The following is a 16,075-nucleotide window of genomic DNA, read 5'->3' on the forward strand; positions in this document are numbered from 1 at the left end:
TCGTAGTTCAGGTCCTTCTGAATACCATTATGATTGAAATGATTTGACACATGCATTTTCATGGTGAAGAAAATCTTAATAATTACTTGACACCACGAGCTATGCTCTCTGCTAGGGTGGATGGGAGCTCGCATAAATTGATTGATGAGTTTGTAAGGAAGAATAGTAGAGGAAGTCATTCAGCTCCTCCATTATACCAAAGCAAGAAGTTCTTTGCCACGAGCGAGTCTTCAAGAACGACAGCAGGAAATAACAATATTAAGACTGTTCATGATATGCCACTTGTGCCAGGTAATTTGTCCTTGAATGCTCGTCTGTTTTAATAATCAATGATGACAGAAAATCTATTCAACTAATTAAATGTTCTTGTCCATCGTGCAGAAACAAGAGCTGCATATGAAACCTTTAAACAAATCTGGAAAAGCACATTGAAAAAAAAAAAAAAAACCGGCACTAACAGAAACAACATGGGAATTCATTGGAAAAGACCAGCTTATAATGTTCATTATTCAAAAACATATCCCTCTTTTACTTTCTCAAGGGCAAAAAATCATAAATTACAACAGGTTTTTATCGACATATTCCCAGGAGAAGAATCGCTGTTTAGTTTTTTAACACCTCCATGTTCATTTACAATGCTAGAAATCACTATAAGAAACCAAGTCCCATCATATATTTATAGGCATCTGGTGGAACAGTATAATATTCGCGCAATAACTCACTGGTCATGTATTCCATCAGGTGTATTCCCCCCTAATCCAGTCTTCTCAGAAGATACTCAACTTGAACTTCCTTTGTCAATGGCATGATCCAGTCCCCATACAGTTCGGCAACTAGGGATGGTTTTATTTTGTACACGGGATCACCTACATTTTCCGGTCCATTGTTCAGTTCCTGTCCATAAGTTTTGGTTTTCATTTCTACTCTATTTTTGATAGCCTCTTCAACAGTAGGGTAGGTTAGTAAATCCATCAGTCCGTTTCTGTCCTGGAGAATGATAGCCATCACAAAATATCAAATATAAGTGCTCTTGCGTATCTTTAACACGAATTCACGAAGCACAGAAATTAAGCCGAATCCACTCTCTTCAGCAAACAAAAAAAAATTAAGCAATTTCCTTCGACAAAAGTGGACGTATCAGGAAATGGATTACCTGTGCTTTTATAGCAGCCTTATAGACATCTGGTGAAGCTCGAAATTTTGCTTCGGCAACAAATTTTCCATAATGAATTCTCTTTGACAAGGCCTGCATATAATTATAAGGTTCCAGCAATCAGTACATTGAGTACGCCTGTAAACTCTTAAGGGAGTGGATAGAAGAACGCTTTCAGATAAGAACACCAGTAGGGTAATCTCTAAGGCAATTTCTTGGTGTCGTTTTCTAACTAATCTCTCGTATCCAGTTACCAATGGAAATTCTGAAATCAGCATATTAGATATGTCGCTACATGACAGCTCCTAAATCACTAGCGTTAATGTAATTTGAATGTCAATTTCACACTAATGAAGGCAAAAGCAGTCTAGAGGGCACAAATCAGAGAAACAAAAATTACCAAAATCATTTAATTAGCTGTCATCCTTCCCAACAATAGATCGTACGAAATCCTGTACATATCTATTACCTCAGTATCATATAATACCGGCTGATACTCCTGCACAGTAGGCGCGGACTAAGTCTGCTGTTCGTCTATGATTCTTCTTGTTCAAATTAATTTTTTCCTAGCACAAACATTTTGCAATGTTAGGTCCGGACCAGCTGTCGTGCACCTCAACTAATTCCACGGAATACCTGCCACCTTCCACCAATAACAAGTACCAGGTAACTCTGTCCACCAAGGCTAAGGACAAGCGGGAAGAATCAAGACTCACCTGCTTTTTGTCTCCCGCTGAGAATTGAACCTAAGACTTCATGGTTCTCAACCACTTCATTAACCACTAGGTCACACCCTTGGGAGCTGCTCGCCTGGTCTTTCTCCGTTCAAGCGAAAACTTACACTGCTACCAATATCAGTCATTCTTATAGGCCTTCTCTAATTCTCAGTCTAAATTATAAAGATAGCAACATTACTTTTTGTATTGTAAATTGTAATATGTGTACAACTATTGATAGTACTGGAAGGAATTATGATTACCTTTTATGTAAGATACTGTTAGTCACCCATTCGCCCCCCTCCCACAAATGCTAACCTACAAGTCAACCTCTTCCGATCTCTCTATCTCTAGCATTATCTACCCACTAGAACCTCCACTCCCACTTCTAATGGGTGTAATCCGTCTAAGGAAGATTTTAGTTCCTTCACCATGCCAAGCCCTTGCTGACTATAAACAATCACTCAAATTGGACAAGAATTCCATGCCTCACTCATTGTCTCATTAGCACCAATCCATAACAAAATAGGATAAAAAGAAAGAGAAACAGAACCGGGAAACATGGTTGGGGTGATTGAACAAGGGAAAAAAGGGCTTGCTAGAGGGTTAGTTGAATACAAACTGTCTATGATTATTTGGTACATGGGAGACAAGGATTCAAGTACAGCAAAAGCCAAAAAGAATAGGTGATTTCTCTTAATCTGCCTGAGCTTTGATGCATAGAGTCACCCAAATATAAATACTGGTGGGATGCAAGAACTCAATGAAATAGTCAAGGTACGCACGTACTGGCCATGAGGACAGGGCAAAGAAATATCTAGGCTTCTAAGTTTTAACTATATACATGCACAGATTTCTCAGAGAAAATAGCTGTGACAGTTCGCTAGTAACAAGAACGGTAGAATAAAATAGGAACTAAAGCGAAACACAGTGTCAAGGGGAGGGAAGATAAGCTATTCCTGATGTATCAGGAAAACTATCATCAAATCTGACATAATTTTGAGAAGTTGTTGTAAAGGGATGGATTAGATTCTTCTTAAGGTATCACCACAGTCACATTTATTTTCAAAGCCTTGAGTTCATTTTCTTCACAAGATGGTTCCTACTGTCATAAAGATATTGGCAGTCAGCAGTCCAGAGAGAAGATTCAACAGAGACTTAAAAGGCAACTTCAAGGAGCCAACTAACAATAACAAGAGTTGTGTTGATGTTTTTGTTCTAAAGAAGGGACTTGAAAAGGCAAAAGTATTGACACTGCGTAAGGGACAGCATGGAATTGCAAATATATAATATGTCAACAAGAAGAGCTACGAAAAGCAATATAAGTTCTAGTGCCTAATCTCAAGCTAATTCTGAAGAGACAAAACTTAAAGAAACAAATACCTGCAAGCAAATGGTATCACATACTGCTGTAGATCCAAAATTACCATCATTGCCTTCCTTCACTAATCTTGGGAGAAGTTTCTTGAAGTACATTTCCCATATTGTGACATTGATATTTATTGAATCAGCAGCTGAGTGCAGAACCTTTACAAATAAATTAAAAGGTTTACTCATGAGTGGATGACCTAAATAAGACTGGATTTTTTGATAAAATTATAGGGAAATACTACACAACTCATCATCCTATAACTGAAGCAGAAAATCCAAGTTCAATGTACATGTCCTTTCAATGGACAGGACCCAACACAAAACTTACATAGAGGACAGATAAATCATTCATTTCTTGGTCTGTACACTTTGGACACAGTTAGGGAAGAAATTTCCCTAGCTTATCGCAGCATATATTTAGCATCCAGCGCATCATTCTAGAAATTCAATGTCTGATGATAATGATTACAATATAGAAAATAGAGACGTGTATATGAGTTATTAAATTTCTTGGGTTATTCAGGGTCTTTATGGATTATCAAGGTATTGACCGATGCATGTTCAATATTGAAAACAAGAGCAAATCACAATGCAATGGATATTTCACCTTTGGATACTGCATGGGTGGCAGCATTGGCTCAGGTAATGCTTTTGGGAAGAACGGGTGCTCATCAGGGCTTGTGTATCTTCCAACCTGTAAAGCTATCCATCAGAAAAATATGCAAAGAAATTTTTTTTTTTATCCACACAAGCTTAGGATGAAAGTACCTTCGCATGAAGCTTTTCAGTTTCTTTGACAATATACTCAACCAAAGAGCCATGGAACCCGTCCATCACAAAAACATCAGGATCATATGTCTCCGCATTGAAACAGTACTGAGCTCTCTCCACAAGGCTGAATATTATGCTATCTTCTTGTCGAATTAAAGAGTTCCTTATACCATCAAGAGTGTAACTTTCTGTCTCATCTATTCTCTTTATTTCCCTAGGAAAAGAGCAAGACACATCAGAATACATGTTTTCTGAGTTATAATTACGGCACTAAAGTATTTTAATATGAAGTTAGGTAATGCCCATCTTGTCCATCTCTTTAATATGAAGGTAAGTAATGCCTCCACACTGCAAATAGACATTTTTTAAAGATGTGCAAGACACCACATGGTAGTCTCACTTCACCTACTATCCAGTCTCTTTGTCCCAATTTATGAGACACCCCTTCTTTTCCTTTTTAATTTGTCTTAAAAAGAATGACATATGTCTATATTTTAAAACAATTTACTTTTAAACTTCTCAGCTTATTAGATGATCTTTAGTCACATAAATATCTATGGGAATGTTATATATACCAAAAGTTTCAAGAATCTTTCTTTCTTAAATTTCATACAGAGTCCAACACCATCACATAATTGAGATGGAGGGAATAATACACTTTTTGTCACATTAGATTCCAACCCTATTTCTTCGACATTCCATAGTTCAAAAGAACTTAGGGATCAGAAGGTTGAACTCCATTTAGATGTCCAATAAATTTAAGTTCCCCACCATGTGCCCAAAGGATCCAAAACTTAGACTTACAAGTTTGGACTATGTCTACAGAGTACTATGTACCTTCCAAATTAACACACGCAATAAAAAGAGGAAGATTAGGTGAAAATTGACTAAATTGGGATAAACTGGACTCAAAAGTTGAACTTTTCTTGCAGTGCTAATTGTTGATGCCAAAGCCATGTACAATTTAATGGGAGCTGACACACAGACACAAGAATATCAGTGCAACGCATAACTTAAGATGGGGAAAAGGAAGTCAAAGTCCCAATTCACGTCCCAATTCAGTAGCATTAAAGTATCCTGATCCAAAATAACCATACAAAAACTAAACAATCATCAAGATAGTTTGACAGTAACTTTGTAAAAAAAAAAACAGAACCCAAAACTCAGAATCCAGTAAAAAATCAAAACCCATAACAAAAAATTCATTGTGGCATTAACCCAAACGCATGCAGAGCCTTATAAAGATTGAATTTTTCAAGAAACATATTCCTTTCAAAAAGAAAAAATTTGAAGAGTAAAGATTGTATATTTTTACCCAAGAGAAGCTGCAAAAGCTTGAATGGGTCGAATGCCATGCTTAATGGTACCTGAATTTGATAACTGAAACTTAAGAAAATGCTTAGGCAATTTTTGATGGGGTAAAAGGGTATTGTTTCTTGAATAGTTAGTAATAAGAGGGGTTGTAATGGGAGTAGATGAAAGTCTTAACAATTGAGCTTCCATTACAAACAGGGATAGAGAAGAAGAAGAAGAAGAAGAAGAAGAAGAAAGGAGAATATTTTGGCTGCTTAAGGGAAGCAAATGTAGTTTAAGAAAAATGCATTTGAATAGAGGGGTTTTGGAGTTTGAAGAGTTAGGTGAGTTTTCTCCGCCTGGTGAGGTCCACTTGGTGGGTGGGGGTGTTAGGTATCTGATGCGATATCCTCCTACTACCTAGTCTTCCTCTGTAAGGTGGATTTTAAAATACAATATCTTTTAAAAAGAATTTTCTCAACTTTTAGTGATCAAATATTTGATTTGTCAAATTATGTGATTAATTTGATTTGTCATTTGTCATCTAAAATAAATACTAATTGATTTGTTAGTTATTAAAGCATTTTATTAAGGATAAAATGAGTATTTTAAAAATTACATTATTACTATTAAATATAAAAATATGTCCTTTTTTGTTGGAGAACTTACTAAAAAAAAAGCGAATCATATAAATAAAAATAGAAAAAAATAGAAAGAGTAATGAGGATTTTGTGTATTAAGAAATTAAGTAATTTTACCTTTCTATCCTTATTTAATGTTTTCTAAGTCAACTTTTCAATATATAATGAATATGCTTAGATTTCAAAAATTAAAATGCACTTAGATGACTATTTAAATTTTTGAGTTTTTTTTTGGAGCCAATTTTTTCACCAATTGATCTAAAAAAAATTTAAAAGTTTTTATTGAAGCTTCAACTTTCAAGATTATTTTTTATTTTTTATTTTTTTCTCCATATTTTATTTTTAATTTGTTTGTTGAAATTTCTTTTTCAAAATAAGATTTTATAGAACAGTGAATGGAGTGAGTAATTAATTAATGTATGAGTACTTCAATGAATATTAATTACTTGTTAGTTTTCCTAGGTTAGTCAAAGTATATATTTTCAAGACTAATTAATTACTCTATCAAGGGTATATTAGGAAGAATATGGTAATTTATGCATTGATTTTATGAAATGACAAGTATTATGGACCAACTATTTGTAGAAAGGGATGACATATAAAAATGAATGGAGGGAGTACTATATTATCCTTTGATTTTATAAATTTACTGTTTTGACTTTATTAAATTTAATGCTTTTGAAAAATGTGTTACTCCCTCCATTTCAAATTAATTGAATTGTTGAGGTGTTTCACACCCTTTAAGAAAAGAAGATTAAGACATAAATTAGACATAACTTTCCATTTTTATCCTTGTTAATTATTATCAAATTTATGATTAAAATAACTAAATATTAATTAATAATTAATTCCAATACTAATTATTTAAGGGTAAAATTGGAAGAACATTTTAAAAATAGTCTTGAAAATTGAATAATTAAGTTAATTTGAAAAATGAAAAATGACTCAAAAATTCAATTAATTTGAAATAGAGGAAGTAGATGATAAATAATACTCCTACTCCCTCCATTCCATATTAATTAAATTTTTGAGGGATTTTCCATTTTTCAAATTAACTTAATTGTTCAGTTTTCAAGACTACTATTAGGGTGTTGTTCCAATTTTACCCTTCATTTGGATTTTCAATGTGATGATTTCAATAAATTTGACAATAATCAATAAGGGTAAAAATGGAAAATTATGTTCAATTTATGTTTTAATCTACTTTTCTTAAAGGGTGTGAAACACCTTAAAAGATTCAATTAATTTGAAATGAAATGAGTATTTAATAACAAGGGTAAAATAGACACAAAGGGTAAATTATCTCTTGATTTTCTAAATTGAACAAGTATTGTTAGATAACTAATTTAGTATAGTGAACAACTATTGTTGGACGGAGGAAGTAAGTGATAGATATTTACGTGGCTATGCAAACCATTAAATTTGTCACTTATACTATGTAAAATAAACTGGAACAGAGCGGTAATATTTTAATACGTGAGCCATTAAGTTTGTCACTTATACTATATTTCTAATTTGCTTTAACAAGTTGAAATTTTAAAAAATTATTTCCGATCTAGATGGAAGAAATAGGAAACATAAACTAAAAAGAAAAATTGATTTTTGAGATCAGAATTTTAATTATATAGATTGTTTTTATGAAAAAATTTTCGATTATTGAGATCAAAATCTTAATTATATAGATTGCTTTTATGAAGAACTTTTGATTATTGAGATCAGAATTTTAATTCTATAGATTGTTTTTAGAAAAACTTCTGATTATTGAGATCAGAATTTTAATTATATAGATTGCTTTCATGAAGAACTTTTAATTATTGAGATTAAAATTTTAATTATGTGGATTGCTTTTATGAAGAATCCACATGCAGGCTTTGGGAGTGGTGCTTTTGGTGCTCAGTGCGCGAATTTTACTCCTATATTTTTTGTAATCTAATCTAAATTAATAAATAACCTCACTTTTTTTTTTTCAGAAAAAGAAGAAGTGAAGACTTAATTAAATAAATAAAAAGGATTTTTTTATGCGCCCCCCCCCACCCCCCCACCCCCCGGTGAAAATAATGTGACGCTTTTTTTAAAAAAAAATGTTGTTTTTAATGCAAACATTTCGTTGGTAATTCGTAAGTGGCCAATCCAATCTTTAAATAGGTCAATGGTGGGTTTCTCACGTGGAAAGACTTTAAAAAAAAATAAAAAAAAATTGAACATTTTGAATTCAAATATTCCCAAAAGAAATTTCAATAGCTCAGTTAATAGATTACTTAAATTCTAAAAAAAAAAAGGATTACATATATTTTTATTTATTGGTAAGGATTCGATTCTTCATATGGGCCTGCCCTCAATTTATAAAGAAAAAAAGAGATTCAAACGTTTAATTTTGTCCAATTTGATATATTCCAGCCTGATATTCAAAAGTTGGCAGAGTCAAATTTAACTTTTGTCCAGTTTGTACGTTGACAATAACGTTGAAGCCTAATATTGAAATGTTGACATCAAATAGCCATATTTAACTCTTTTTAGTCAAAGTTAGTAGCCTATAAATATTTTCCCTCTTCCTAAAAAATATATTTCAATTGTCCTCCTATCTTTTTAAAATGTATCCATATCTTACTCTAATGTATGTTATACGTGAAGTGATGATAAATGTTACTCTCTCCGTTTCAAAAAGATTGGTCTGGTTTGACTTATCACGAAGTTTAAGAAATTAAAGAAGACTTTTAAATCTTGTGGTCCGAAATTAAAGTTATGTCAAATGTATAAAATTGTCCTTAATCTTATGGTCTTAAACATGCCACGTGGAAAACAAAAAGTAAAATGTTACCAAAAAAGGAAAGATGTCATTTTTTTGAAACTGACTAAAAAGGAAAGGAGGTCATTCTTTGTGAAACGGATGGAGTAGTTTAGTTGAATAAGTTTTTTTTTTGTTAATTCTTTTTAGGATATTTCATCTTTTTTGCTTCCTTGGTGATTTGAACTCACAATCTTCAGATTGAAAGTAAAGAGTATTTACCATCCGAGTAATTAGTTGAATTAGTATCGATTAATTATTTAACCGCTGTTATTGGTCATTTTTTAAAAAGAAAAAAAAGAAGTGGATTTTCACGCAAAGAAGTGTTGCTATTTGTGCATTTCTTCCGTGCTGATTTGGTGCATTTATTTTGTGATTTTCCTTATAATTATCTTGTAAGAGAAGTTCTTGAAACAAGTGTAAACGCAAATGAAATTAAATATCATATATATATTTTATAAAAATATCATATATATATTTTGATAGGTATTCTGTAAATTAACAAACATACAATCAAAATAAACATTTTGTAAATTAATAAATACACATTCAGTTATCCAAATATCTCTCTATATATATATGAAAATAAAAACGTTGATGTGGCATGCTTCTTTGATCAATATTGCTATTTATTTATTTTCTCATAATTTTAAATTTTTTTCTTCATTCTATGTTCAAAAAACTTTTAAAATATTACTTTCTTTCGTTATTATTAGCATTTATTAGATTAACCTTTCGTTTCAAAAGAAATTAGGTAACGGCTAAATACATAATGGTGCAATTAGTATAATCATAACACATAATTTCTTCATTAAATCATTATTAAATAGTATTGCAATTAGGACATTGATTAATTAACTTCATACAAATGGCAGTAACGTTAATTTTCTATTATTACAAAATAAATGGCAATTTAATTTGACTATATTTTGAAATTAAATTAGCAGTAATACAGACGTTTTCCTATTCCAAGATAATTGATTGTCCGCAAATTAGCACTTATTACCAAAGTTTAATTTTTTTAATAATTGCAACATTAATGATTATGTTTAATTTCTAATAGATATTTAAACTTTCTTAATCCTCACTATTTACTTAAGCATCTTCTCTCTATTACTAATTAAATTCATTCTAAGGCTTAAAGGTACGTAATTTTTCGCTATCCCATTAAAATAACTTTCCTCTTTCAAATTACATGAATAATGAGTAGTTAGGTTCTCTGATTTCTCTTCCCTTTTTTGATTACCTCTAATTATATATGTCAAAATTGTATGGTGATATTCGGTTTAAAATGTGTATTTATATTACGTTATTGCTTTATATTCTATGCATAATTGCATTGTTACATCATTATTTTGGGTGTTTTGAGTTTATTATAAATTTTATATGTGCAGAAAATGTATCAAATGAACATGATTGAAAAGAGGTGTTTTTGGCTCCTTTTGAAGCAAATGAACGAAGATTGAAGGATGACTAGGTTCTCACCTCGCGAGACCCATACAAAGAAAATTATTGATCCATTTTTTAATTTAGCGTATGCGTCAATTATATTTGTTAATATATGTCTTCCAACTAATCATAGCCTCCTTGTGAATTATCATAATTTTATTTATTCTAAAAGTTTCATCATTGAAATGATCTAATTTTCATTCTTCATAAATATAATAGAAATTTGTTTCATTGAGAAATGCGTATTTTTACACATTATACTTAGAATATCCAAGATTTTTCCTCTATGAATTGAATTAATTAAATTGTTTCAATTCATATAAATGTTGAAATAATATGAGGATTTTAAAAATATGATTTTGAAAAAAGTTAAGAGGAAGCCGGCAGGAAATTTTTGAAAGCAATTAGAGAAAGAGTGCATTACTTTTGGCTAAGAAATTTTATGGCTGAACACGCTAAAATTTTGTGAAATCAATCTTCATCAACATATTTTTAACTTTTACAAGATTATAAATTAGAAGATGATAAATATTTCATATTTTAAAATTTTTACTACGATTTATTTATTTTTTCTTTTGACTTTGAAATCTATGATTTCTTTTTATATGATATGGGTTATATTAACAATTTTTTAAAATGTTAGAATATTTACTTTTAAAAATTAGAGAAGTTTGTAATTGACAATTAGATCTAAAAAAAGTAAGCTCTGATCTTAATTAATTATGAATTAGGTGATATACAAAGTTTTGGAACTAATTTGAAAAAATATTTAAGTTTGTATGCATAAATACATAAAGATTTCATCTATTAATCCATTATATCTTGGCTAAATTTGTAACGAGGTCATATCATATTCCTATTTATTTAATTGCTCACTTTTTTAGATTTTTTTCTCTCTTTCTAATATCGTTCCTTTTTAAGAGTCAAGTGATATGAATTTCGATCAAAATTATATTAATATATATTTTCTTGCTCGTATTGATAAATGATACATGAGTAAAATTGTAATTTATAATACTTTTCATATAACTTTTGAATATCTAAACTTTAATTTTAAAATATAAAATTAATCTAATCTTATTTAACTTTGAAAAATAGATAAATTGACTCTCAAGAGGTATCATTACTTCATAATAAATAGCTTATAATCAAATAAAGAAAAAAATACTATTCCAAAAATTTAATCTTATAATCAAAAGAATTTGTAGTAGATAACCTTTTAAGTTTTAATTGTCCAATTGGAGAGGCGCAACCCATTGAATTGTAATGTTTCCACTTATATTTCTTTGTTCCTTTATATATTTAGCTTCTTTTCTTTGTCATTATTTTATTCATAATGAAGGAAATTTTTGGAAAACAAATATTTCATACTATCCTAATGAAAGAAACAAACTTACTAGGCAACTACTATTAGAATCACATACAAAAATATTGTATTTTAACATGATTTTTTTAATATATTTTTATTTTTTAAAGAAGATATAATAATAAAAAGAATATCGTTCATCTAACTCTAATTTTATTAACAAAATTATATAATAAAGATTTCATAAATATTTTTAATTATTTTTTATGCATACACATAAAAAGTTTTATCATATTTGTTTGAAAAAAATTGTATTTTAAAAAATCTTGTCTAAATTAATTAATTTACCTCGCGAAGCACGGATATACTTCCTAGTTATGTATAACTAAACAAACTTTTTTGGATATACACAAATGACTGTATACATTATATCTACATGATAGAGATACTTTACATATTATAAGAATGTTGTTGAAATAAGATTGCTACTCGGATAGTTCAGTAGTACTCCTTGTACACACATTAAAATAATTGTACTCAAGCTTCCAATTATACGTCCTAAATATGCTTAACATTCAATGATCACTAGAAAATTCATATGTTATTTTTTGAGGAATATTTGCAAATAGACGCTATAATAAACTTAATTATGCTTCATAGCCATAGTTTGCATATTTACCGTAGTCACAATTTAAGCTGTCCCGTTTGTATAATTTACGGATATGTTTGTATAATTGAGCTATTTTTGTATAAACTCAAAATAACGAATTTATACAAACACAATCATCTGAACTTTAAACAGTTATACAAATTATATTATAAAAATTACACTATACAAAAGTTATACAAATCATATTATACAAAAATCCGAATTATACAAACTTGAAACCCAACTCACGTAATTATCACTGAATATTGATTGCGAGTGGTAATTAACTTAAATTATAGCTATAATGACTAATTAGCTATATTTGCTTAGCCATATAATTTTTCATTTTTTAGTTAGCATCATGACTAGGGGTCTGTATCGATCGGTTCGGTTATAAGTATTATCGGTTCGATTTATCGATTTTTGGTTTTTTAAATATGCTAAACCGATAACCAAACCAATAAGATATTTGTTATCGGTTTTCGGTTTATCGATTTTAGGTCTTTAATGGTTCGGTTTTCGGTTTAACCAATAAGAAAATGCTTTCAAAACAAATATATGACTTATCCAATAATTTAACACGATACGCATACATCGAAATAATCATTCCAAACGGGACAACAAGGACCAACTTGTTGTATTTTGGTCATCACAACAAAGACTTGGTTAATTTTCGATCACCATAATATATATAAAACGAGGTCCCCTTTATGCAATAAAGATAATCAAATAAAACCAAATCATAGACAAGTCAAAACAGTAGCAAATGAGGCGGAAAAATGAGGTAAGAATGCCTCACAAGTCTCCAATTAAAAAAAAGGGACAAGTGGGGCCTCTTCATCTCTTCCTCAATTTAATTAACTCTTAATTAATATATTGGACCAAATTAGTATTTTTTAAAACTTAGGAGGCTTTATTTTAAATTATGAAGCATATTAAGTATGGAGAAAACCTTTTAACTTATTCAATTTTCTTTTTAAAACTGAAGTTACAGGGGAATCTCCAAGAACGGGACTTTTTTTTCAAAAAAAAAAATTTCTTCTTCATCTTCAAAATCATCAAATCTTCTTTGAGTTTGTTGTGTTTTTCTTTTCAATCAGTAGCTTCTAATACAAGGTAAATTTTCTTCTCTTTTCTATTTCAAAGGATAAGATTAGGGTTTAATAAAGAAGAAAATCATCATCATCTTGCTATTATATGTTTTTTTATTTTTACATTATATTTATTCCGTTTGAACTTGAAATTAACTCAAAAGAGCATTTTTGATAAGTATAAAAAATATTTTGTGTCCATTCTTCAGCTGGGTTTAGTGAATTCAATTTAGTTGTTTCAGCCAACAACTTAAGTAGTTGTTTGGACAACTACTGAAGTTGTTTATAGAAATAACTTTATATTTTTGTTAATACAGAAATAGTCCAACAACTTCCTGTAGTTGTCCGACGATTCAGAAGTTGTCCCAACAACTACTGCAGTTGTTAGACAATTGTGTTTAATTGTTGGTCAACTGATTAGTTGTAGGACAAATAATTTAATTATTGATCTATAATGTACCACTATTGCTCCTTTTTTGTTGATCATATTCAGTTAATTTCTTACTATTTACTAACTTTTAACTATTTTAGTGTAGTTATAATGCTTCAATATAAGAGGAAGAGAACTGGAACATCTTCATCCAATCCAAATGCTAAAGAAAATGTTGAGAGCTTAACTGCTGCTAGAAAAAGAGGTATCACAACACTTCAAAGTATCGGTGGACAACCAGCTGGAGAAGAAAAAAGTGATGAAAAAAATAGTAAGAATAACAGTGACCTATCAGGTGAAGAAAAAAGTGATGAAAATAGCAACGAAAATTCAAGTGAAGAGAAAAAAGATGGTGAGAGTCATGGAGATGAATCAGGTAGAGAGGAACAAAGTGAAGAAAGTGAAAGTGAACAATCGGATGAAAAAGAAGAAGAAGGTATTGAATCCTCTCCAAATTATGTTAAAATCATTTCCAATGATAAGTATAAGTTTAAGACCCACTTGAGTGTGTCTGGGTCTTATGATTCAAGCATCAATTGAAGAGTTGGTTTTGGAGCTCAATTTGTTGAGTTTAGAAAGATTTTAATCGCACAAAAAATTGAAAATGATTTTAAAAAATCTTGTTTTGGTCACTTTTTGAAGTTGGATCAATCTGTAGCAGTACAACTTCCAATGAAGTTAGTACATGGCCTTTGTCTTCGTTGTATATTTTCTGAAAAGAAGAAAGAGGTTTGGATTGATTATAATGGTTTGCCTCTTTGTTTTGGCATTAATGAATTCGCTATTATGACTGGACTTCGGTGTTATTCCCTACCTCCTCTAAGTCAACAATTAGCGAAAATTTGAAAAAAAGGTGAAATTTTGGTTGATCTGGTGGGTCAATCTGCAAATGTTGATGTACTCATAGAAAAGATGAGTGATCCATGCTTAACCAAAAAGCAAAAGCTTGCTATTAGTATGGTTTGGTTTTTGCATTGTGTATTGTGTTCAAAAAGTGCAGAAAAGAAGATAGAAACTCATTGGCTAAAGATGGCGTCCAAAAAAAGTGTGTTCAATTCATATCCATGGGGTCGAGTTAGCTTTGATCTTATCATTAACTATCTTTTGAAAGAGCTAGATTCAACCAAAGCTTAGTATAATCTTCATGGATGTCCGTGGGCGTTCGCCGTAAGTAATTAAATTGATGTTTTTATTTTATAATTTTTAGTTAAATTATTATTTGACTTTATTATCTATACTAAGCTATTTTTAATATTAAATTGTAGGCTTGGGCGTTTGAAGCTATTCCGGAACTTCAACGATTGGTCAAGGATTCTTCACCTGAAAAATCAATTCCAAGAATGATTAAATGGATGGCTGGAACACCTGCTTACAAGACAAATATTGATCCTATTTATCAGACAAAAGAACAAGTAAGATTGTATCTACATAATATTAGTAGTTGTGTTATGCAAAAGTTAAACAAGTAGTGTAATTATTGGACAACTGAACTTGTTGTTCCGTCAACTATTCAAGTTGTCCAACAACAGTAAAAGTTGTAAACATACAACTTAGCTATTATTGTACAACTAAATTAGTTATTTCAAAAATATTATATATCTATATAATATTAATTGTGTTATGCAATATTGAAATACTACTGTAATTATAAGACAACTAAACTTGTTTCCACAACTACTTTAGTTGTCCAACAACAATAAAGTGATTTCCACAATCACATATTACTGAAGTTGTAATTGGACAACTGATTCAGTTGTTTTTAAATTATGAATAACTTTTTTTTTTTAAATGCAGATGCAAAATCAAGTTGTTCACCCTTTTCTTTTTCCAACAAACATAGAGAAGGAACAAATTTATGTTCAAGATATTGAGTCATATGAAGATAGTTCGGATCCAAAAATTGATGCTTTAAAAGAAGAGTTGGCACTTGTAACAGCTATAAAACTTAATATAACTGTTGTTGAAGAACGTCTTGAGATAACTGGTGGAGAGAATAGTGTTGCGAGAAATTATGGAGTTGAGAGAGATGGTGATGGCCAGATTGCTTTAGATACTTGTAGATCCTTTGGTGGAGTAGGAAGAGATGAATCATATTTAGCTAATCTTGGTAGGGGAGAAGATACCCCTGGTGTGATAAAAACAACAAATGTGAATGCCTTCAATATTGATTGTTGCTGTAAATGTGAAATATGTTGTGATAAGTATGAAACTATTTTGAATGAAGTAAAATCTTTGTCAACAAAGTTAGATGGGCAGCAATCAAAGAGGACTATATATCCGAGCTATGCAAGAAAATCTCCTTATACTCCTGCGTTAAAAAGAAGGTTGGCCATGATTTCCAAAGCCAAAAATGCAATGAAGAGTAGATTGGAAGTGAATTTGTACAAACCTCTGTTGACATCCAATTTTGGACCTCCGCA

General features: G+C 30.5%; 1 protein-coding gene across 1 annotated transcript; it reads right to left on the minus strand.

Annotated features, from left to right (window-relative positions):
* Positions 1 to 454: 454 nt before the first annotated feature.
* Positions 455 to 5,595, minus strand: LOC125848947 (chorismate mutase 1, chloroplastic). The gene is made up of 6 exons (XM_049528917.1): positions 5,327 to 5,595; positions 4,009 to 4,225; positions 3,848 to 3,934; positions 3,253 to 3,396; positions 1,154 to 1,246; positions 455 to 987 (listed from the first exon to the last, which is right to left on the minus strand). Exons 1-6 carry the CDS (start codon positions 5,512 to 5,514, stop codon positions 754 to 756), a joined length of 963 nt encoding a protein of 320 aa, XP_049384874.1. The 5' UTR covers positions 5,515 to 5,595; the 3' UTR covers positions 455 to 753.
* Between the last annotated feature and the right edge of the window lie 10,480 nt (positions 5,596 to 16,075).

This window comes from Solanum stenotomum, chromosome 12 (assembly GCF_019186545.1).
Source record: "Solanum stenotomum isolate F172 chromosome 12, ASM1918654v1, whole genome shotgun sequence".
In the NCBI taxonomy this organism is placed as follows: domain Eukaryota; kingdom Viridiplantae; phylum Streptophyta; class Magnoliopsida; order Solanales; family Solanaceae; genus Solanum; species Solanum stenotomum.

What these genes read in the sequence shown, in the direction of transcription:
- LOC125848947 (XM_049528917.1), bottom strand. Translation starts at nt 5,514, where the DNA reads ATGGAAGCTCAATTGTTAAGACTTTCATCTACTCCCATTACAACCCCT. An exon ending in GCTTTTGCAGCTTCTCTTGG is followed by an intron (nt 4,226 to 5,326) that starts GTAAAAATATAC and finishes CTCTTTTCCTAG; the next exon opens with GGAAATAAAGAGAATAGATG. An exon ending in AGGCTGCTATAAAAGCACAG is followed by an intron (nt 988 to 1,153) that starts GTAATCCATTTC and finishes ATCATTCTCCAG; the next exon opens with GACAGAAACGGACTGATGGA.